This window comes from Erythrolamprus reginae, chromosome 1 (genome assembly GCF_031021105.1).
Source record: "Erythrolamprus reginae isolate rEryReg1 chromosome 1, rEryReg1.hap1, whole genome shotgun sequence".
In the NCBI taxonomy this organism is placed as follows: domain Eukaryota; kingdom Metazoa; phylum Chordata; class Lepidosauria; order Squamata; family Dipsadidae; genus Erythrolamprus; species Erythrolamprus reginae.
Window position 1 is genome coordinate 321,721,258 of NC_091950.1, and position 25,125 is coordinate 321,746,382.

General features: G+C 41.4%; 1 protein-coding gene across 2 annotated transcripts in view; it reads left to right on the forward strand.

Annotated features, from left to right (window-relative positions):
* MTHFD1L (methylenetetrahydrofolate dehydrogenase (NADP+ dependent) 1 like) overlaps positions 1-25,125 on the forward strand; it is a 177,777-nt gene that overhangs the window by 43,915 nt on the left and 108,737 nt on the right. For both annotated transcript variants that reach the window (XM_070733706.1, XM_070733708.1), the window contains exons 9-15: positions 770-861; positions 1,803-1,903; positions 3,732-3,905; positions 11,399-11,535; positions 12,468-12,514; positions 14,063-14,170; positions 16,417-16,491. In XM_070733706.1, coding sequence (XP_070589807.1) covers positions 770-861; positions 1,803-1,903; positions 3,732-3,905; positions 11,399-11,535; positions 12,468-12,514; positions 14,063-14,170; positions 16,417-16,491 — 734 coding nt within the window. The remainder of the gene's footprint in view (positions 1-769; positions 862-1,802; positions 1,904-3,731; positions 3,906-11,398; positions 11,536-12,467; positions 12,515-14,062; positions 14,171-16,416; positions 16,492-25,125) is intronic.

Below are 25,125 nucleotides of genomic sequence, written 5' to 3' on the forward strand. Positions count from 1 at the left end.
GGCTGCTGGGCCACGAGCCAGGAACAAAAACGCTGAGAGAAAATGCAGATAACACCAACTCCCCTTTGATAACACTCCACGCTGCTGGAATGGTTCTCATGCCTTATAAACCCTTCCCTGCTAATGAGGACCACACCCAACCCCTTGGTGTTCCTCATTCAACGCTGATAATATCTACGCAGTTGATTTCTCCTTTGAGCTATGCGTCTCTGCCACATACTAATGATAGCTTGTGCGTCATCATCCAAGGACTCCAGGGAATCACAGCTACTTGCTTGAGATAGCCCTTCCCCAGGGCTCTCAGGCCTTGCATCACCTTCACTTTCGTGACTGCTGTCTGCACTGTCTGACTGCAAAGAACTCTCCTCTCCGCTCTCAGCCTCCCCCGGGCATGGAGCCAGCAGAGACGCAGCTGGTCTTTGATCTGGCTCAGGCTGAACCACAACATAATGTAAGAGAAGTCATCAGTGCTTTGTGATCCATGCTATCAATTGGCACTCCTACCCTGAAAAAAAATCCTTTACCTTCGCAATGATTATATATTCAGTACATACAGTATTTCACCCCACTTTTGTCTGTTTGTCTTGTGTCTATTTTATTTGCATTTTGGTGTGTTTCTATGCTTTCTGTCATGCATATAGCACCTTTTTTTTGCTCAGCAGTAATTTAGCTAATGGCGTCAATTATCTTCTTGCAGCTTTTTTCCCCAAAGATCTTCCCACAAGAAGAGGCTGCTGGATTCATGGGTGCAATTGTTTTTCATTTTCAGGACAGAATACTTTTCGTGGACATCCAACAGGAGGCAATGATTGCAATCTAGGTGAGGCTGTAGAACATCTGGCATTGGCAATATGCATGCAGGTTAGTAAGTCCTATGGTGACTCTTTATGTAACAGGAACAAAACAAAAGGCAGATTCATGGTTCAAGGATTCAACAAGCATGGAAGGAAAAGGATAAGGAAAAAAGGAAATCCAGGTTAGGATTACAAATACTAATACAATACTCATGCTCTGAATTTGTCTGGGTACCAGCGGTAACTTCTGCACATGTGCAATTATTTTACAAGATTCTTTTTACATCTTTTCCCCCAGATTCAATACCAGCCTTACAATGGTATTAAGATGCCATTTTTGTGCTGAATCTTAACACTATGCCCTGAGCAATAGTAATAACATGAAACCGGGGGGGGGGGGGGGGGGGGGAGATATGTAAATTGAAAACATGGCAATTTCAAAGGGATTATAAAAGTCAAGTGGAACAGACTTGGAGGACACAAGTGAGTCCTTCTTGCTCCAAGCTTCCTCCCCAATAAAATATCTTTCATATCATCCAGTTATGAAGACAAAAATAGTGTCTGGAAATATGAATCCCCAAAAGTGAGATTGAAACTACCGTATTTTTCAGCCTATAAGATACACTATCCCTCTCCCCCTCAAAAAAAGTGAGTGGAAATGTCTGTATTTCTTATAGAGCAAATATGGGCCTGTTTTTGGCCTCCCAAACTCTCCACATGTCCCGTTTTTGCCCTTCCTGGGATCCAGAAGTACTCTGCAGGCCAAAAACAGGTCCATTTTTTCCCTCTCTGGCATCAAGAAGTCTTAAAATGGGACCTGTGGAGTGCTTCTGACGCTGGGGAGAGCAATAATAGAATGCACGGAGGCCAAAACCTTTTTTTCTTGTTTTTCTTCTCTAAATCTAGGTGCGTTTTATAGTCTGCTGCGTCCAAAAATAATCCAAAAAATACGGTACATATAGCAACTGTACTAAAACAAAGTATTTTTGTCTCTTTTCTTCTTGAAAGAACTTGGTAAAACTCAGCGAGCTACAGATAATAGCAGCCCGTCAATCTAAGGAATGGAATCTCAGTTGCTTGAATCTACAGCCCATTTCACCTGTTCCCAGGTAAGAACTGCATAGCAAATTATTTTTGAGCAGGGTTCTATGTACTGAAACAAAACATTTGCTAAAACGTGAGTATAATTAGTTTGTGTTGTTCAATTTATTCTAATTTCTCTAAGGACTGCAGGTTCATTCTGCTGAAACAAAACTCTAAAGCAGACAAGATGGCATTAGTCAAGTCACTAGTGGTTGCCTTCAGTTTTTAATCTGGCAATTTTTTATTTTAATAAATGTGGACTGGCCAGCATCTATCCAACGCTATCGGGTCTTTAAAAAGCTGAAGGATTGAGCCTGGTTATTGTTTTAATTGGAGTCACTAGGAAATCCCAGGACTACAGATTAGATTGAGAAATTAGAAGAAGAGCTCAATAACAAACTGGCTTGATATTGTTGCAAATAAAACTATAGGGACATTTCATAAAGTATTTTGGAGTCAAGCTCAACTTCAGGGAGATTTTGCTTTTATGAATGAGAACTGCATATTTGCGATAATCTACAGATATAACATGGTGGTTCTTGTCTCCAGGCTGTGATGCAGGACCTTCATGGTTGGATGGAGGAAGCTCAGGGAAGGAGTACATAGTCTACATGCAATAGTTCCCAAGTTCAATCTTCAGAATTCCTGCCTGAAATCTTAGAAATATGTTGCCAGTGTCAGTCACGTGACATGGACCAAAATGGGGACCCATTTTGCATTGATCTTCGCTCTCTTCCTCAGAACAAGATAGTATAGTGAGAAAGTTGCATATTAAAATTATGCATTTTAGGTTAGACTGATGCCACTGGCAATATGAATAGAGGAACACATTTCACACATAGCACTTTAGCAAGTATAATAAGAGGAGACAGAAAGGTACAATCAATATGTGATTTGCTTAAACACAAATGAAACCTTCTTCCTTAAGCAATTACATTTATGTATGATTGTATCACATGAAATGACAGAACATTAAAGTCTTTATTATTCTCTAGAGGAATTGAGTATGAATCAGGCTGGAGGGAATCTGGTATACTGTAATTTTCCTTAGTGAGAAATTTCATATGGGATGTTTGAGAATTTCTTCAGATAGTTGGCTTAGTTCTGTTTTCTTAATACAGAAACCTAATACTCTTAGCACTAACTACATTCTCTTTTTTTTTTTAATCCATTTTCTCTAGCATAAAACTCCCTATAAGTACATTCATTTTCAGATGATCATAGAAGTCATAAAATTGCTTCTAATTTAATAAATGTATTATCAGAAATGAAAAGCATACCAATTTTGAAACATGAATCAGAAATGTGTTTGTAACACTAGTGATCAGATGTACAATACAAAGCACAAAGTTGATTCTCCTGATTTGCAGTCCCAAAATCAATATTTGCATTAGGAAGGCTGGTTGGGATCATTGACTATGTTTAGCTTGAAGAAAAGAACATTTCAAGGGACAAAATACTTTCTTTCAAGTGTTTGAAGGCTGTCTGTAAAAGATAAATTAAATTTGATCCATGATTCCAAAAGAAAAGATAAGGAATAATTAAGGTTAAACTTCAGGGAAGTCTTTTTTAGTTGAACATTAGGAAAATTTTCTTAATGATAAAATCTGTCCAGTAATCAAAGAAACTGCCTTGGTGGGTGGTTGACTCACTTTGGTTTGGCTGTGGTTGTGTCGTCTTCTGTCGGAGTGGCTGTAGTAGTAGATCCCTGCACTAGGTTGGAGGTTGCATTAGATATTTTTCTAAATGTCTCAGAGAAACCAAACTTACATGTAAAGGAAGTCCACTGAAAACTTTCCATCTTGATTGGCGTATATGTACACATACCTATTTTTCATTTGTTTGCTTTTGCAGTGATATTGAAATTTCCAGGGGACAGGCTCCCAAACCTATCCATATTCTTGCCAAAGAGATGGGATTGCTCACAGAAGAAATTGAAATCTATGGTCAAACCAAAGCCAAAGTACGTCTTTCGCTGCTGGACAGGTTGAAAGATCAGCCAGATGGAAAATATGTACTGGTTGCTGGGTAAGAAATAGTTTAATAAATGCATTCCCCTTACTCTTGCTTAGATAACAAAATGCAGCTTGTATTTTCATTTACTGAATGAGATGGTTCCATCTGCAACATTTAAAACCTTTTTCTTCCCTCTTTCTCTTGCATTATTAATGTACAGTATATGAATTATCCTGAGCAGCCTTGCATTTATTTCATTAATCGAGAGGGATGTTTGCCACCATTCATATTTATTACTTATTTGTGTGACTGTTTTTTGTTTAGTAGCTTAAGAAGACAGACATACTATGGAGCTCCACTTTCCATTTTTCCTCACAACAATACCTCTGTGAGGTACTGGCCTAAAATCAACCACTGAATTTAGGTAAATGAGGATAGACTAGAACCCAAATCTCTCTTTAACCACCATGCAATGATTGCATACACTGCAAAAAGCTGTAAAAGTGAGCCGGTTATTATTATTATTATTATTATTATTATTATTATTATTATTATTATTATTTATTAGATTTGTATGCCGCCCCTCTCTGGAGACTCAGGGCGGCTCACAACAGCAAAACAGTACAAATCCAATAGTTAAAAACAATTTAAAACCCTTAATATAAAAAACAATTATACATCTCAGATAAACCATACATAAAATGGAAACGGCCCAGGGGAATCAATTTCCCCATGCCTGATGGCAGAGGTGGGTTTTAAGGAGTTTGCAAGGAGGCTGGGGGCAATCCTAATCTCCAGGGGGAGTTGATTCCAGAGGGGTGGGGCCACCACAGAGAAGACTCTTCCCCTGGATCCCACCAGACAACATTGTTTTGTCGACGGGACCTGGAGAAGGCCAACTCTGTGGGACCTAACCGGTCGCTGGGATTCGTGCGGCAGAAGTTGCCAAGAATCCTTAGTGCAATCATATGATTGTAGGGAACAGCTATTAGAACTTCAAAATTACAGTAGTGGCCAAAATTTGGGAAACCTTTTGGGAAAAGTATACAGTAATTGTTAATAACATAACTTTTTTAAAATGTAGTGCCATAAAATTATATATCCTTTGTTCAGGTAGCATGGGTTATAGCTCAATTTAACCTTTTCAACCTTTGAGAGATAAAAGTGCCTTTTTTGGTGGAATTTATTCATTCATTCATTCATTCATTCATTCATTTGACTTATATGCCGCCTCTCTCTGTGAACTTGGAGCGGCTTACAACATTTCAATAAAAATGATACAATATATAAAACATTTCTAAGCCAATGAATAGAATACTTAATTTTAAAAAAATATCTTAAAAACTAAACATTTTAAACCGAACAGTCACATGCATACTATCTCATCCAACACATTCACTGGGCAGAGGCTGGGGTCTAGTGACCCCAAGCCTGACGACATAAGTGCGTTTTCAGATTCTTACGAAAGACAAGGAGGTTGGGGGCAGTGCTAATCTCTGGGGAGAGTTGATTCCAGAGGGCAGAGGCCCCCACAGAGAAGGCTCTTCCCCTAGGATCCGCCAAACAACATTGTCTAGTTGACGGGAATTCTAGATTTTAGGCCAAATTACTGCAGTCTGCACCGAACAGTCCTTGCACCCAATTTTACATTGCATTGCGCCCTTTCATCTCCCATACACCCAGATGATTTTCTTCTGTCATGTAGACACAGCCTCTTAATTCTTCTATGATCACTTGCTCTTGTGCACCTTTTCCTGCCTTTACCAGTGTGGTTTTCTAGTGACTGAGTCTCTTTATACCTCTTCAAAAACTTAGAAATGCCACCTTTGGTTAAGTTTCCACCAGTTTTTCTTCTAATTTCTTTATAACTGTAGCTTGTTTACTTAATAATACTATTTTACATCACTTTCTGGGTGACAAGGTCAACTTTTTGCCCCATTACTTTAATTTTATTATGCTTTACAAGCTCACTAAATGAACGAACACACACACAAAAAACCCCAACCAACCAACCAACTTGATAGCGATTATATAACACACTGACAAATGTCCTCCTCTCAGCTTCAATATATGACATCAATACCTGAATCCTACTGTGATCTGATTGGCTCATTGCCAAAACAAAATGATACCTGATTGGCTCTCTAAACACTCATGTCATTGGCTACAATCCGATGAAGGAAAGCTACTTGATATCAACTCAAGCAAGTTGTGCTTCCTTTTTCTGGTTTTTTTCACTATAACTTTGCATAGGATACAGAAAATTGAACAAAATTTGTCGCATTACTTTCTTGATTACATTATCTTTCCATTGATATATACTTTTATAATACTACTCCAAAAAAAGTGCTGTTATTAGCCATCAAACCTAAAAAATACATTTTTCCCAAAAGGTTTCCACAAGTTTGGCCACTACTGTAGGTCATAAGTAACATTTTAGGGGCTCATCATAACATCAAACAATTACTAGGCGATCGGTCATTAAGTGAGGGTTACCTGCATGCTCCTTTTTTCTTTCATGTTATTTTTAAACTATCCTCTTTGGTTCAGAGTACAAATATGAAATATTATATTTAGAGAATGTTTCCCTTTCCAATATCAAGAGATCATTAGATAGAGATAGGAACTGAAAACAATCTCCTACTAGGCTCCTGTAACTTGGTTGTCTTGGCCCTATTGTAAAATTCAGACTATGAGAAAATACTGATTTTTCTGAGCTCACAAAATTTTTACAAAGCATTTTTTTTTTGTTAAATACAATGATATTATTCTTTTAAAATATAATTTATTTATTTTTAAAAAAAATCTGATTGCATCTTTCACCCAAAGCCAATGTAGCCTACCACGGACCAGCTGGACTTTTTGCAAAGTTTCTGCAGTTCAGGGAAATATGTTTCTAATTAGAGGTGGATTTCTAGCTTGAGTCTTTAGGAGGTCATGAAATAGGAGTTACCGCTTTTGGCTCACTTTTGCCTGAATGCTTGTATATCCCTGGGAATGAAAATGTAATCCGCAATGTCACATACCTTAAATAAACTACTTATTTCACTGCATTTGCTAAAGTACCACAGATTTAAACAGTTAAATGTAGCATATCTTGGCAAGTGTTTTCTGTTAGAAATGGAGTGGGAATGATGTGAATGAAAATGTAATTTAGTTTTGTTTGGTTTTTAACTTGAATTTTCTCTGGCTGATAAAAGAGATGCCCCAGATGAATAGCCTGGGTAGTTTTGAAATCACTCTGCAGAAGTACAAATTTATGGGGGTCAGTGTTTTTACAGCTAAATAGAAACAATTCCTCTTTACATGGGAATTATGGAACCGGAAATTTAACATATCTGAACAATGGCATCTTAGAGAAGTCCGGTCTAATTCTGTTAAATAAGCACTGCTAATTTCCATAAGTGTTTTGTCAGGTAGGAAAATAACTTTTTCCTTTCTACATACATCCCCCTCAATTTTGGTTCACCGAAAGACTCTTAGTCATGCACTCATTTTTATCACTTTACTCTCTACATCATATTAGTACTTTTTAAAGTCTTATTTCCTCCTATTTTTTAAAAAGGTTCAAACTCAGCTTTAAATTTCCTGTTATAAAATATAAAATCTTGACAGAATATGAGGACAGACAGATCACTAAAATTTACCAATTACTCCTTGAACAAGAAAGAATAAAGGACACAATCAAAACCCCTATGATAGCATGGGCTAAAAATGTCCAACGCGACATACACTTAGCGGACTGGGAGAAATCATGGAACACAATATCTAAAATCACACTGTCAGCAGCATATAAGGAAAATTATTACAAACTCTTTTATAGATGGTACATGCCACCATCAAGGCTAGCGAAGGTCTACCCGACTTTACAAGACACCTGCTGGAAATGTAAAAAACAAAAAGGTTCCTTTTTTCACATGTGGTGGTCCTGTCCCAAAATAAAAAAAATATGGAAAACAACCCACAAATGGCTCACAGAAATCACAAAAGAGGAGATAGAATACACACCAGAAGGTATGCTCTTAGGAATTTGGAAAAGACCCTATACCAAGCAAACACTTTTACTTATAACACACATAAACACCGCAATCAGAATCTCATTGGCACAAACATGGAAAAATGAACAAACCCCATTGGAAAGCTCAATTATTGACAAAATATATAGATTGTATAGATATGGACGAAATGACAAACTCAATTAAGGGAACCAAAAGCAAAAGACCCAAACAATTATGGCATAAATGGCACAAATGGATTCAAAACAAAAATTGAAAATGTAACAAGACGAAGTATCAGTATACACAAGAAAGACAACAATTACCTTACAGGAAATGAAATTAAAAAAAACATAAGATGTATGATTTCTCTTTCTATGCATTTCTTTCTACCTTAATAGTAAACTCTACTCACGATATTTATATTTGAATGTACTTATAGAAACATAGAAGACTGACGGCAGAAAAAGACCTCATGGTCCATCTAGTCTGCCCTTATACTATTTCCTGTATGTTATCTTACAATGGATATATGTTTATCCCATATATATAAAGAAATGAATGATGTATCGAAAAGATAATAGAAATGGATTAAGATCTGTAAAACTAGAACAAAATATGTGAGAAATATTTTCTTTTATTCTTTTTTTTGGAAAACAATAAATAATTTTTTAAAAAAATAAAATTTCCTGTTATAAGTTTATAAAATCCAAGATAGGTGGCTATTTATACATTGCCTTTTTAAAAAAGGGAAACCTACAGGCATAGCTTGTTTTGTTCCACCTTGCTTTGCTTTCGCCAGCAAAAAGGTTATGATTCAATGGAGGTCAGGTGCTGATTAGCATTTTTAAGCAATAAAATATGTTTTTAAATTAAGGTATGTACATTGGAGCACAGTTAGTAAGGTACAGTACACTGTAAACATATCTTTTGTATGCACTGGGAAAACATTTGTGTGAATCATTTTACTGTGATGTTTGCTTTATTGTGGTAGTCTGGAACTGAACCCACAGTGTCTCTGAGATAGGTCTGCATTGTATTAATTTTTTTAGTAATAAAAATATATCCTTAATAGTAATTAAGTATACAGTGTTCCCTCGCTTTTCGTGGGGGATGCGTTCCGAGACCACCCGCGAAAGTCGAATTTCCGCGAAGTAGAGATGCAGAAGTAAATACACTATTTTTGGCTATGAACAGTATCACAAGCCTTCTCTTAACACTTTAAATCCCTAAATTGCAATTTTCCATTCCCTTAGCAACCATTCAGATTATTACTCACCATGTTTATTTATTAAAGTTTATTAAGAAAATATTTATTAAAGGCAGATGAAAGTTTGGCAATGACATATGGCGTCATCAGGTGGGAAAAACCGTGGTATAGGGAAAAAACCCACAAAGTATTTTTTAATTAATATTTTTTTAAAACCGTGGTAAAGACTTTTCGCGAAGTTCGAACCCGTGAAAATCGAGGGGACACTGTACATGTATATTGAAACATTATAACTTTCATGACATTATAGACCATGAGTTTGTTCATTTGTTTCTACTCTTAATTCTCTTTATATGTCTTTCATGTGTTGTAATTTATATATAATCAATAAAATAATATTTAAAAAGAATCATAACTTCAAAACTACTGGGAGTAAATGATGGAAGCAATATAAAATCATGTCATCTGATTGATTGATAGCTCAGTAGGTATAAAAATAGACGGGTATGTGTGAAATTGAATTATTTTAAATAATATAAATGCACATTTTGAAACATTGCGAGTAATGATTTCAATGTGTCTCAGCATGCAACAGAAGAATGAACACATTTTTAACATTTAGAGTGATCTTCTTGTGTCATATCTGTCATTTGACATTGGTGATCATTTTGGTGATCATATTTTTATCAACAGCTACACAAATAAGTGTTGTTGAATTTTGTCCAAACCAGTCCCTTAGATTTTAGATTGATACCGCTAATAAAAATAAAATATCTGCTTCAAAATGACAGGCACCATTAGGTGATCAAAGCTCTGCCTCCCATTAACATGTGAATATGTTATAAAGAGTGGAGCTTCAATGACCTGGTGACATCCACCACTTTAAAGCAGAGTTCTTGCTCTAATGCTATTGATGATGTGTTCTAACTACTGCATCACCAATAGCATTTTTTTCTTTTTAGACTTTAATGTAAAACTGTTATTTTAGATTTTAATTATTAGATTTGTTGCCATGTATTGTTTTTATCACTGTTGTGAGCCGCCCCAAGTCTACGGAGAGGGGCGGCATACAAATCTAATAAATAATAATAATAATAAAATCATTGCTGATATCAGAATGATGATAAAGGTCAATCCTATATGGAACTATAGTGGACGGTAGCACTGCAAAACTTGAGAAATCCGATCTCACTAATGTTGTTATTCACTTTATTTTATTTTTGCTAGAATAATAATTTATAATATAAAATAATAATAATTTGGGTAGGATTTATATATGCATTGGTGTATGGTTCACAACTTTACTATGTCTCATTTTAAAGGTCTACTATGATTAATTATCAGAACTAATTGTTGTCTAATTTATATATCATGCTTGATCAGTGATGGCTAACCTTTTCTGGACCAAGTGCCCTAAGCCCGCACATGCACCTGAATCCCCCCAAAAACAGTGCGTGCACTGTCCCTGTGCATGCATGCTGTGCATGAGCATGTGCCCTGGACATGCATGCATGACCACTCCACATAGACACCCCACCCCCTGTGCATGCACAGCAGACACCCGAAGACCAGCTGGCCAGCAAGGGGTGCTTGCACATGGGTGCTGCATGCCACCTCTGGCACACATGCCATAGGTTAGCCATTACGGTCCTACGTTATATTCTTTTGCATGATTGGCATATATTTCTGCCTGGATGGTTTTTACATAAGTACAATGGTACCTCTACTTAAGAACTTAATTCGTTCCGTGACCAGGTTCTTAAGAAGAAAAGTTTGTAAGTAGAAGGAATTTTTCCTATAGGAATCAATGTAAATGCAAATAATGCTTGTGAACCCATTAGGAAAGAAATAAAAGCTCGGAATTTGCATGGGAGGAGGAGGAGGAAGAAGAGGAGAAGGACAGTCGCTGCCCAGAGCAAAGGGGGTGTTTCTTTTCTCTGGGCACTGGCAGAGGTTTATTCCCTCTCCAAGCACCAGAGAAAGGAAAATGCTTTGTTCACTCTGGACTGCCAAAGCCTCCTTAGGCACCACCGAAAGGTTTCTCTGGCAGCCCAGAAAAGCCCGTGATGGCCAGGATTAAATGGGGAATGGCTGGAAACTGGCCGGGCCTTCGGGCCGCTCTCAAATTTCCTGGGAAATTTTTCCAGGCTTAGGTTCTTAAGTAGAAAATAATTCTTAAGAAGAGGGGGAAAAATCTTGGAAAACCCGGTTCTTATCTAGAAATGTTCTTAAGTAGAGGCGCTCTTAAGTAGAGGTACCACTGTATTATAAAATATCATTATTTGATGGAAATATCCTTATTTACACTAGAACCAGCAAACTTTATTGATGTAATGTGACTTATTGTCTTATATTGTTAGGATTACGCCAACACCTCTTGGGGAAGGGAAAAGCACTGTGACAATTGGCTTAGTCCAAGCACTGACAGCCCACCTTAAAATAAATTCCTTTGCCTGCTTGAGACAGCCTTCTCAAGGTCCTACTTTTGGTGTCAAAGGTAAGCATTACCTCCTCATCAATGAGCAGGCAGTAATTTCCCTTTGAAAATCATGTTATTAGCAGAAGGGATCAAGCCAAATGTCATGGACTTTTTGAAATGGCTTAACACCGGAGTCCCCAAATATGACAACTTTAAGACTTTTTCAACTCCCAGGATTCCATGCTGGCTGGGGAATTCTGGGAATTGAAGTCTACAAGTCTTAAGGTTGCCATCCAGGGGAGATCCCCAGTTTATAAGGTAGTTCAGACAAGAAACCAAAACTATGACTACTAATACTACCCTTATTCTAAGGTTGCAGTAACATCTTGCAAGTTTGAAAGTGAACACACTTCCCCCCTTCCCTATCTTTACTTTCCAGAGGAATAGGAAACATTTCTAAGACACTTATTGCACCCCATTAATCCTCTGGATTCAAATGTTATTTATTAGACTATTCTCTAGGCTATGACTCTTCTTCCTGTCTGTCTCTCAAGGCTATTTTCACAGCTCATTAAGTTTTGCAAAGCTTTAGACACCCTGTTTGTTTCTAAAACTCTCCTCCCCATTTGGGACCCAATTTGAGAGGAACAAATTTTTCATTCCTTAAATCCCTATAAGCTATAGTTGAGGAAAGCTGATGCTTTATAATACAGTGTGTTAGTCTGGAAAGGTGTTGATAGTCTCCTGAGTTTTGACCCTCAAATATCTGAAATCCTTCAAACCCTTCCAAATTCACCAAATATTTACCCTGTTCAAGGAGGTTTTGAGGTGTTCTCACAGATCCAAAAGATGTTGGAACCAACAGGCAATCCAAATCTGATAAAAGGAAATTGGATTGGCTTCCTGATCGTAATCTTGAGCCAAGTAAGGAGGGAATGTCAACCTGAAATGAGGGGAAATTATGACCTCTGTCCTCCAGAATTCTCTAACATGTTCTCTTCATTGTGTAGGAGGAGCAGCAGGAGGTGGATATGCTCAAGTCATACCCATGGAAGAGGTAAACACATATTTTGTTTTGGAAAAGTAAATAATGCAGAGGCCCCAATTGTCCTCTGCATTAAGAAAGAGTAGTGTGAAATTAATTTAAATAGCACCCCAACTTTAATTTTTATGTAATGGCTTCAGCTTGGGCCAAGATAATTGGCTGCCTACGTGGGCTGCACATTTCATCTGTGGTAGCTTTGCAGGACATCCTAGATTCAGACATAACAAGAACTTCCAAACAAGAGTTAAGCCAGGCAGTCCTGGAAACAATTGACTCCCTAGTTTCTAGTTCCTTCCACCCAAAAATCAACCTTCCCCTGCTTATATCTGGCGTCCATCCTGAAAATTTTCATTTTGTGTATCAGTTTGCATGTGATCCTGGATCAAGTGGCTCTACTCAATGGTCACTCATGCTTTCATAATATCTCAGTTAGACTACTGCAATGCACTCTACATGGGGCTGCCTTTGAAGATCATCTAGAAAGTTCATCTGTTGCAAAATGCAGTGGCACGAGTAATTACACTTCATGAACTGCTTTTGTAACCAATTTGTTTCCAGGCCCAATTTAAGGTGCTAGTGTTGATCTTTAAAGCTCTTACAGCATGGAGCCAGGTCATTTGAGAATCACTTTCCCCTGATTTCATTCCCCTGTCTCACTAGATCAAGTAGAGAGGGCAAGTTATGGGTTTCATCATCTAGGAAGCTACTTTTAGTGGACTGCAGACAGTGGGTCTTCTCTGAAGTGGTTTCCCATATTGTGGATTCTTCTCCCCACTGAGATGGGGTTGCCTCATCTCATTGAGCTTTTGGAGATCACTCAAGACTTGGCTTGGAGACCCAAGGTAGTGGAGGAACTAGTGAGGTGGTTGTACTATTGATAATGTCCCTTTTTCTATTTTCTATTTTAGCTTGAGTTTTTTGTAGTTCTAGATGTTTTAATTGTTAATAATTATAATAACACTTGTGGGTGTTTATTGATTGTTTTAACTTGTAAGAATCATTTGTTCTGTGGGATGCATGGCTATGTAAATTATGTAGGTAGATGATATACAGACAGACGTATGGACAGACTCATTCATTCACTGGATTAATTTTCTTGGAGGTATTAATTAAACTTTTCAATTAAGGAAACATATGAAAAGCTTTACTTGCCACCCAGATTTTTATTTCTTTTAGAGTCCGAGGTGGATTCATACAGTTATTTTAAAACACATGCCATTTTTGTTCCCCTTTATACAAATCATAAATCAAAGTGATTTCTAAATGGACCTGTGCAAATCACCCAGAGCCTGTCACATTTTTAAAAAAGCAATATTTTCAACTTTCCTGTATGAATTTCTGCTTACGTCATGAGAACTAAGTTATTGAACACAGAACTGGGACCATCTGTAGCGTAGTAAATCACTTTGATCATGACAGTTATGATTCCATAATATTTCAAACTGCTCATCTGAACTACTAATCCCAGAAGTGAAAGTGTTTGGATGGGTTGAAGCAACTGACACTGGTTTAATGGAGTGTGCAAAAAGAATGTCTTTTTCATATTTCATTCCTATATAGTTCAACCTTCACTTAACTGGTGATATTCATGCCATTACTGCAGCAAATAATTTGCTGGCTGCTGCCATAGATGCTAGGATTCTACACGAGAACACTCAGTCTGATAAGGTAAGAATAATCCGTCACTCCACAGTAATTTTCTGTGAAATGCAATTTTGAGAATATAATAATAAAAACCATTTCAAATATTTCATCATTGACCGCTAGGGAGTTTGAAGGTTTGTGTGGCACTAGGGAGTTTCAAGACTTGTATGGTGAAAAGAAAAGTTGGATTTTTGCTTTGCTTTATTCCCTCTAAATCCTTCCTTCCTTCCTTTCTTTCTTTCTTCCTTCTTTCCATCACTCCTTCCTTCTAGCTTTTTCTGTCCCTCCCTCCATCACTTTCCGTCCTCCATTTCCTTCCTGCCTGCCTGCCTTCCTTTCATCCATCCATCCATCCATCTCTTTCTGTCCCTCCTTCCCTCCCTCCCTTTCTTCTATCTCCACTTCTTTTATCCCTCCAGCTTGCCTTCCTCCCATATCTCCTTCCTTTCCTTCCTTCTTCCCATCGCTCCTTCCATCCATCTCTCTCTGTCCACTTTCTCTCTCCACCTCTCTTTTCCTTCCTTCCTTTCCATTATGAAGGAGATGGGTTTTTTTTAATGATAACAGAATAATTCAAAATTTCCTTTCTGATCCTACCATGATTTCTTAAAAAAACAATAAACGTACAGCAGAACAGTTTTGGCCTTGGGGCTAGTACTATTTTCAAAAAAAGAAGGAAGTGCCTACTCTAACTCATGATTGTGGACATTAATTAAGGGTTTCTCAACCTTGGCAATTTTAAGACACGTGGTCTTCAACTCCCAGTATTCCCCAACCAGCATATACTGACTGAGGAATTCTGGAAGTTGAAGTTCGTATGTCTTTAATGTTAACAGAATTGAAAAATCTTGCAAATGGAATCCTTTGCTGCAGAAGTCTGACTAGGACTCAGTGAACTTGTGCTATAGTGGGCAGAAACCTGTGGTTTAGATTACCAACAGGAAAGTGATACTCATAAATAGTATTTTCTTTAAAACTTCCAGTGATAAAGCACCTACTAATTCCGAAGGCAAGTGTTCCACTGGTTAATTGTCCTTGCTGTTAGGAAGTTTCTTCTTAATTCAAATATTTCATCACTGGCTGCTAGAAATTTGAAGGTTTGAGATTTGTGTGGAGAAAATAAAACGTTTTGTAATTGGGAAGAACACTGTGCTGCTCTAGTGCCTAGGTTTTGAGATTAAAGAAAGTATGGATCAGATAATAGAATAGGAAATCTATCATATTAAAATTGCTATCCTATATGGTATATTAGTAGAAATAGCCAAAAACTCTTATTTTGGGTGCAGAGGTCAAGTTACCCCTTCTTATTTTGAAAATGATAGGTATGTAATACCATTGATAGTACCCCGTGCATATACATTAATATATACCTAAATCTTTGAGCTGGAAAAGATATGCCCATGACCTCCAGGGCAGTCTTTTAATTGTGACATTCCACATTTCATATCTATAAGTTTGATGGTTATACACGCTGCGTTTTCTCATTTTGAAATTGAAATAACGTTTGGATCGAATATTTCTCTTGAAATGCATAGAATTTAGATGGCAAAATCATAGGATTGGGTTTGGCTAAATTCTTGGCTTAGATTCAATATTACGTAAGCTTTAGTTTGATTTTTCCTTTCTCTTTTTACATCTGGCTCAAAAAAGGAATGGGAACTCCAGGACAAAGTGATGGTCATCTTTCAATCAATGCAACACTTGGGAGGGAACCAAGTTGGTAGAAACTGCATTTGAGTGACTCAAAAATTTGTTCCAATCTGTTCTGCTATATAAATAAGAGTTTCCAGAGCCAGAAGTATTAGGGCCACTTTCCAGGGCCAGACTATTTAAAGTATTAGGCAAGGAAAAAGTGATTCCCTATCATAAAAACTCCAAGGGGGCCGAGGGAAGGGTGATTAAATAAATGCTGTACTTAAGGAAAGAGTTATACTAATGTAACTCTGCCCCCTAAACCCGACACACACTGGTGTTTTCAGTTTTTTTAGTTTTTAGTTCAGCTTTTCAGGGGATGCTACACAATCTCTCTGCCAAAGCGTTCCTTTCCCATTCATGTGCATTTTATTAATTATGACACCAACTCATTATATAGCAGCTCGCTTTGTTTCTTTTTAAAAAGGGGGGAAATTGTCTCAGGAGCTACAGTAAATAGAGGCATGTTTAGAAGAGCTTTGTAACATGGATACAAAGCTTGAACAGAATTATCTCTCTATAATACCTGATTGGAATAGTACTTACCTTACTGATATTTATTGTTGTATTCTTTACAGGCCTTATATAATAGATTGGTTCCATCAATCCATGGAGAAAGGAAATTTTCAGCTATACAACTTGCACGCATGAAAGTAAGTACTGTAGTTCTTTAAGGAGTAGTGACGGTGAACCTTTTTTTGGCTCTGGTGCCAAAAGAGTATGTGTGCGCGCACTACCCCCACCCCACTTGTTTACAGACCTTACTGAAGCCTCCAAACTTCCAATAGGCTAATTGGACTGTTTTTCATCATCACCAGGGTTCAGGAAAGCCTCCTGAACCACAGAGACAGTGAAAAATGGCCAAACAGGCCAACTGGAAATTCATTTCCGAACTTCTGGTTGGCCTGTTGAGCTGTTTTTCACCATCTCAGGGTTCAGGAGGCCTAAAGCCTGGGGAGAGAAAAAAGAAAATCAGCTGGCCAGCGCTCGTATGAATTATTATTATTATTATTATTATTATTATTATTATTATTATTAATTAGATTTGTATGCCGCCCCTCTCCGAAGATTCGGAGCTGACATAGGGCAATGCCTCATGTGCCTTCAGTTATGGTCCGTGTGCCACAAGTTCACCATTACTGCTGTAGAGTCAGACATTATAACAGAGGAAGCCTTTACTTTTAGCTTTAAATGTAACTATTTGCTCCCATCATATGGAATTCTATATGGAGTTAGGGAATTCCTCTAAAAGAGAACATCGGGAAGGCATTTTCATGTGCTTTCAGCAACTCACATTTTTACAGCTGTTAAAAAGTGGTCATAGCTTTAAGTTACAACCGAAAGGACCTTGAAGTGAATAAAAATATTGACTTTTAAATACGGTATATTTATACTCTTTGTTTGTTCAACTTCAAGCAAACCACCAAGCACTGAATCACTACACAAGGATGGGAAAAATGCTTAAGTATAAATGGCCCACATCTATGAAAAGACCAAGGTAGATTCAGAATAATTATATGCTCTGGGGTAATTTAAGAAGCTGAAGAACTTTTTAAATTAATGCCATTTGTTACTTGGATGACGAATGCTGAAAATATTATACAGTATAGCTATCTTGCTGAAATTCCTTGATTTTTCTCACTGATAGACTGCAAATAGCAGACTCAAATTGTAAAACAATGGCAGGCAGCTATTTATCTTAACAGTTAAATGCCTTCTCTGGGAATTACTAAATTTGATTATGATACTCAGTCTTGCAGAGGAAAACAATCCAGCCATACATTTTGTATATAAAAGCACTGAATGTATTTAATTTCTCTAATCAAATGCTGTAGTTGCTTAGAATGCTGACTAACATATTTTTGAAAAAGTAAAGGAAAGAGGAAGAACTTAGTTTAGAATGGAAATTATAATTATACAAATTATAATACATTTGAGATCACATCTTGATTAATAATAATTGCAATGTGTTGATTTGGATAACATGACAGCTTAATTTATGGGGCTGGCTAGCACTTTTGATAACCATGGGGTGGCATGGGATAGCTACAAAGACAGTACTCTAATAGTCAAAAGTTCTTTATTTTTTATTTTCACTTGCATTTTGCACTGTCCAGTTGTTATTGAAAATAAAACAGGATAAGATGAGGTCTGCATTTATACCTGCTACAGAATAATACTTGGAGATACAGAAGTAGAAAAGAAATTAGTCTCTTGGGCCATTCTCCATTCACAATAGCCTTATCTGCTAGAGATTAACTTAAGCAGGTCATTCAAGATCTTGAAGGGATTTTGGAGTCTTGGTGGACAACTATTTAAATATGAGCCAGCAGTTTGCAGTAGCTGCCAAAAAACCCAACACAGTTCCATGCTGCATCAACAGAGGGATACAATCAAGATCATATGAAGTGCTAATACCATTTTATAATGCCTTGGTAAGACCACACTTGGAATACTGCATCCAGTTTTGGTCGCCATGATGTAAAAATGAGGTTGAAAGTCTAGAAAAAGTGCAGAGAAGAGCAATAAAAATGATGAGGGGACTGAAGGATAAAACATATAACGAATGGTTGTAGGAACTGGGTATGTCTAGTTTAAATAAAAGAAGGAGACATGATAGCAGTGGTCCAATATCTCAGGGGCTGCCCCAAAGAAGAGGGAATCAAGCTAATCTCCAAAGCACCTGAGGGCAGGACAAGAAGCAATGAGTGGAAACTAATCAAGGAGAGAAGCAAATAAGAAGTAAGGAGAAATTTCCTGACAGTTAGAATTAATCTGTGAAAAAACCTGACTCTAGAAGTTATGAATGCTTCAGCACTGGAAGTTTTAAAGAACATGTTGGAAAGAGCCTTCTCTGTGGCGGCCCTGGCCCTTTGGAACCAACTCCCCCCAGAGATTAATAATAATTAATAATAATAATAATTTATTAGATTTGTATGCCGCCCCTCTCCGAAGACTCGGGGCGGCTCACAACAAGCGATAAAACAATATTGTACAGGCACAAATCTAATATTAAGAAAAAACTAAAAAACCCTATCAATTAAAAACCAAACAGCACATACATACCAAACATAAATTATAATAAGCTTGGGGGAAAGGTGTCTCAAATCCCCCATGCCTGGCGGTATAGATGGGTCTTAAGTAGTTTACGGAAGACGAGGAGGGTGGGAGCAGTTCTAATCTCCGGGGGGAGTTGATTCCAGAGGGCCGGGGCCGCCACAGAGAAGGCTCTTCCCCTGGGGCCCGCCAGACGACATTGTTTAGTCGACGGGACCCGGAGAAGGCCAACTCTGTGGGACCTTATCGGCCGCTGGGATTCGTGCGGTAGTAGGCGGTTCCGGAGGTATTCTGGTCCAATGCCATGTAGGGCTTTAAAGGTCATGACCAACACTTTGAATTGTGACCGGAAACTGATCGGCAGCCAATGCAAGCCACGGAGTGTTGTAGAAACGTAGGCGAATCTAGGAAGCCCCACGATAGCTCTCGCAGCTGCGTTCTCCCATGTCTCTGGAAGGAGAGTCCATCATGGGTTTAGCTCGAGTCTTATTGGTAGGGACTGAGTTATAAATTAATATAATTATCATATTAATTAGGTACCGCCCCCTTGCTGCCCCTGTACCTCAGTTTTAAAAAACTCAGTCAAGGAAGGGACTCTGAGTTTTTTACTCCTGAGGGAGTGTAATTAATTAATGAAATAATAAACTGTTAATTTCTGTATTAATCTTGTTGTTTTTATCTTTGCACAGGTATCATATGGCTGGGGTTTTCTGCCCTCCGCGGGCAGCACCCCCTTCGGTCTCCTTATGGGGCCTCTTCTCCCCGCGAGTACTGCCCTGAAGAGGAGAGGATGGGCTACAGGTCCCTGGCCCCCGAGGCCAGACCTAGCCCTACACCTCGGGTGGGGGGGGGTCCGCCCCCCCCCACTGACGAGGGCGGCATGACGCCGGCCCGGCAGAGAGGAATAAATAAATAAATAAATAAAAAGGAAAAAATAAATAAAAAAGCCGACAACATCGCCCGGCCGCTTCTCAGCTGTTTTCCGGCGGGCCGATTACAGGCACCATGCTGAGGCGAGCCGAAGGGAAACCGAAGGCAGCGGCGCTACAGGGAGAGGTTCCCTGCCGTTTTTCTCCTCACCGGCCGTATGGAAGGCTGCAGAGCCGCTGGGGAAGTCGCGCCCGCCATTTTGGGGGCGAAAAGAGCGCGAAAAGCCGGTATTGCTTCAAGAAGCCTGGCTGAGCGCCAGGAACTGGGGAAGCCTGGTCTGCCTAGCAACTCTCTTGATTGGCGGTGGGCTGGTCACGTGACGTGACGTCATTGCCCATGTCATGGCCAAGAAGCTGTACTGCAGCCTACAGCTTTGGTATTGTGAGGAGAGTGGCTGCATTTACCGTTACGTGCTGTATCTGGTTAATATTAGCTGTGAGTACGCTGCCCCATTACTGCATTAAGAAGGATGGCTGAGCAATCCAACAATCGTGGGGGGGAACAGCCTCAATCCACTGTTGTGCCTGCTAAAAATAAGGACAAGGTGTCTGGCAAGGCCAAATCGAAGTCTTCTCAATCTACAGCTTCGATTAAGGAGGCTGAGAGGAAAATCAAGGCCTTAGAACAAAGGCTGGAGGCGGCCTTAGCTTCTCCTGCTTCAGGACTTTTGGCCATACCCCCATTCCAGCCTCTTCCACCTTCAAGAACATCATCCCCTGGATTGCCCTTGGGGGCCATGGGTACTGCTAGTGAAAGGGATTGGTCTCCTGACCGTCAGGCCTTGTCAGGCCCTCCTCCACCTTCACCTCTCACTAGGCCGGATAGGCCTACTTCAGCCAGTCATCATGCTTATGGAGTCTCTGCAGGGACACAGGCTTGTGCTCCAACAGCAACGTTCACACCAACAGCTGCAGGGCTTAGATCCCAAGCTGATGTCTGGCAGGCCTTCCCACCATCCCTGCAGGACATGATTGCCAACGTTTATGCGCAGGGAATGGCGGTTGGGGCCCAAGGTGTGACACCTCCATTACCGCAGTCATACCATCCCAGGGACCTTTGGTCAGCACCACCGCCCCCCCCTGGGCTGGATTCACTTGCAGGAGACACCGGGCTGCTGGAAGAAGACAGTGAGCATGGGAACAATGAGCTGTCTGATGATGAGTATGCCTTTCCAGAACAACCCGCTCCCGCGGGACTATTCAAACCAGCTTTATTTAGGCTACTCTTGCACAAGGTGAAACAAACCTTGGATGTGCCTGGTGCGACGGCACCTCCGGAGGCAGGAGATGGACTAAGAACTTCTGCTTCCCTGTGTAAGGAGCAGCCCAGGGAGTCCGAGACAGTTCCTGCTATGGAGATATTCTTGGAGAACATCAAGCGCACCTGGCAACACCCGGCAGCGGCCCAAGGCCCCTCTAATGTAGAGCGTCGTTTCTACACATTTGATACTGAGATGGAGAATCTCTTACAGTTTCCGCCTGTGGACAAGCCGGTAGCCACACTGGTGTCCAACGCCGCCTTTCCTTCTGAAACGGCGGATAGTCTTAAGCCAGATGAGCGACGGGCCGAAACCCTCCTGAAGAAGGCTCATCAGATGGCAGCATGGGCCCTACGGGCTGCATCAACGGCATCCATCTTTAATAGGGCATCCATCATGTGGCTCCAGGAGGTTCAGGCTCGGATGGGACCTGAAGATCCTCGTCTCAAACAAGATCTTAACAAGCTCCTGGCAGCGGCCGAATTCTCGGCGGACGCTACTTTGCACGCGGCGAAATTTGCCGCAAGGGGCATGGCCTCTACAATCTCTTCTCGACGTCTGCTTTGGCTTCGACACTGGCAAGCAGATACCAAGTCGAAGTGGCGCTTGTCATCTGCCCCTTTCGAAGGCACGAAGCTGTTCGGGGAGGTGTTGGAGGCTGTCCTGGTGGAGGACAAGGATAAGAGGAAGGTCCTCACCAGATCCTCTAGACGCCAGGATCGCAGTAGCACCCCGTACCGACGCCGGCAGCCATTTCGATGGGACCCAGCTTCCGGAGTTACCCAGGCTTCCAGGCCTTATTCACAAGGCCAGTATGGTCAGTCCTATTCGTACCGAAGCGATAGGACCTACTTCCAGGGCCGGGGCAGAGGATATCAACCGTCGAAACGGCCCTTTCGAGGTTCCAACCAGCGAGGTTTCCGTGGAGCCAAGTGACTCCACAGGGCAGGTCCCTTTGGGGGGAAGACTCCAAAGGTTTTGTACCGCCTGGATGGCCACAACCTCCGACGCTTGGATTTTGGACACAGTGACTCGAGGGCTTCGCCTCGAATTTTTATGCCTCCCACCTACCCATTTTGTGCCCTGCCCAGTGCCCGCCGATGCTACCAAGCGGGCATTGCTGGAACAGGAGATCGCTCATCTCCTGGAGATCCACGCTATCGAGAAGGTGCCAACCCACATGGAGGGCATGGGGTTCTACTCCAAGGTCTTCATAGTACCCAAGACATCGGGAGGTTGCAGGCTAATTTTGAACCTGAAGCACCTAAACAGGTACGTGTTATACCGCAGGTTCAAAATGGCCTCCCTTCGCACCATAATCGCGTCAATCAGAACCAGAGACCTCATGTCATCCATCGACCTGAAGGAGGCGTATTTGCATGTCCCCATCCATCCGGGGCACCGGAGATACCTCCGGTTTTATGTCCAGGGGAAGCACTACCAGTACCGGGCGATGCCATTTGGCCTATCGTCCGCGCCCCGTACCTTCACGAAATTACTGGACTCGCTGATCGCCTTTTTAAGGTCCCGATCGATCAGACTAATCGCTTATTTGGACGATATCCTCTTACTGGCCAGGGATCTGGCGACTGCGCAACGAGACCTACGGGCCACGTTAACACTGTTGCAGGAACATGGCTTTACAATAAACGTGGGAAAGAGTCACCTTTCACCCACCTACACTATTACTCATCTCGGCGCGGTGATAGACACCACCACCATGGAGGTTTACCTGTCATTGGAACGACGACACAACGTTCAGACCTTAGTAAACAAGTTGCAGCACCAACGAATGGTAACGTTAGCCCTTTTGTCCAAGGTGCTTGGGACACTAGTGTCATGTGTGGACATTGTTCCTTGGGCACGGTATCATTTTCGCACGCTGCAATGGACATTACTCCCATACCAGAAACGGCGTGTGAGTCATACACACAGACTAGTCACGGTGGGAGGCCGCCTGCGAGACTCTTTGAAATGGTGGCAGTCCCAGGCAATACATCGCGGGTCTCCCTTTGGCCACTTAAACCACGTCATTGTGACCACGGATGCAAGCCTCCTTGGTTGGGGGGCACATGTGGACCGCCACGTAACTCAGGGGTTGTGGCTTCCCCAGGACTTGAACCCAACGAATATAAATTTCCTGGAGCTGAAAGCAGTCCGTCTCGCCCTACTAACCTTCACTCCGTTTCTTCAGGGAAAGCATGTGTTGGTTCGTACGGACAATGTCGCGACCAGAGCGCACCTCAACCACCAGGGTGGGACCAGATCTCTCAGACTGATGGAGGAAACTCGACTCCTCTTCGACTGGGCGGAGATCCACCTGGCATCCCTCCATGCGGAGCACATTGCGGGGGAGACCAATACTCAGGCAGATTGGCTCAGTCGGCAAACAGTGGACCCAGGGGAGTGGAGTCTGACCCCACTGTTGTTCCAGCAGGTGACCAAAAGGTTTGGCAACCCGACGGTGGATCTGTTTGCGACTCCATACAATACTCAGCTTCCCCGGTTTTATTCCAGGTTTCCCACGCCGGGAGCCGAGGGGACCAATGCCTTACACTCCCCGTGGCCCAAAGAACTGCTATACGCTTTCCCGCCAACACCACTTATTCCCAAGGTGATAGAGAAGATCATAGTGGAACAGGCGGAGATCATCCTGATGGCACCCCATTGGCCGCGGAGGGCTTGGTTCGCCGACCTAATGGGACTCTCGATCGTTCCACCCTGGCGGATCCCGGACGACCAAATCATCCTCACTCAGGGAGCAATCTCTCATCCGGAGCCACAGTGGTTCCATCTGACCGCTTGGCGCTTGAAGGGGACAGATTGAGAGCCTGGCATATTCCTGAGAATGTCATTACTACGATCCAGTCGGCCAAGAGGCCTTCAACGACTAGGATTTACCAGGCCACTTGGACCGCATTCACCACCTTTTGTAGGGATAGACATCAGCGACCGCAGGACGCTAGTGTGGTAGTGGTGTTGGAATTCTTACAATCCGGCCTAGAGAAAGGGCTGGCGCCCAACACCTTAAAAAGACAGGTGGCAGCTTTGGCAACGATTGTTCGACCTGAAAATGGTGGTTCGTTGGCTCACCATGCCTTGATCAGGGACTTTCTGAAAGGGGCTGCCAATCGGCATCCCCCACCAATACGACGTTTTCCTACTTGGGATCTTACCATAGTATTACAAGCGCTCACAGCGCCACCATTCGAGCCGCTGAGGACGGTTTCTTTAAGGATGTTATCCCTTAAGACTGCGTTCTTGGTGGCCATTACATCGGCACGACGAGTGTCGGAACTGTCTGCCTTGTCAGTAAGGCCGGACCTCTGTACGTTTCATCCTAATAAGGTTGTTCTCCGTTTGGACCCAACGTTCATACCAAAGGTCAACACCCATTTTCATCGGACACAGGAACTTGTCCTGCCAGATTTCTGCGTGCATGGGTCACATCCGCTGGAGCTTAAGTGGCATAAGGTAGACGTGCGCAGAGCTGTGAAACTCTATATTAGGCGCACTGCTCCTTTCCGCAAGTCGGAGGCTCTGTTTGTCTCGTTTAGTCAACATCGATTGGGCCTCAAGGTGTCTTCGCAGACCATTAGCCAGTGGTTGAAGCTTTGTATCACAGAGGCATACAAAGCAGATTCCCGGACATTGCCTAGTGGAATCACGGCTCATTCGACTCGCAGTGCCGCTACTTCAGCGGCATGGGCTACACAGGCATCGATAGAGGACATCTGTAGGGCGGCCACGTGGGCCTCCCCTACCACCTTTATACGGCACTATAAACTGGACACATTTGCTTCAGCCGAGGCGTCCTTTGGGAGGAGAGTTTTACAGCAAGTGTGTGATCCTACTAGGACATGATTCAATGATTCCCTCCCTGGAACTCTGGAACTTGGGTATATCCCATGATGGACTCTCCTTCCAGAGACATGGGAGAAGAACCGTTGTACTCACCTGAACGGTCTTCTCCAGGTCCTGGAAGGAGAGTCCATACCCTCCCATTGAACCATGGTTATTGTGGCATTCAGTTACTGGTTGT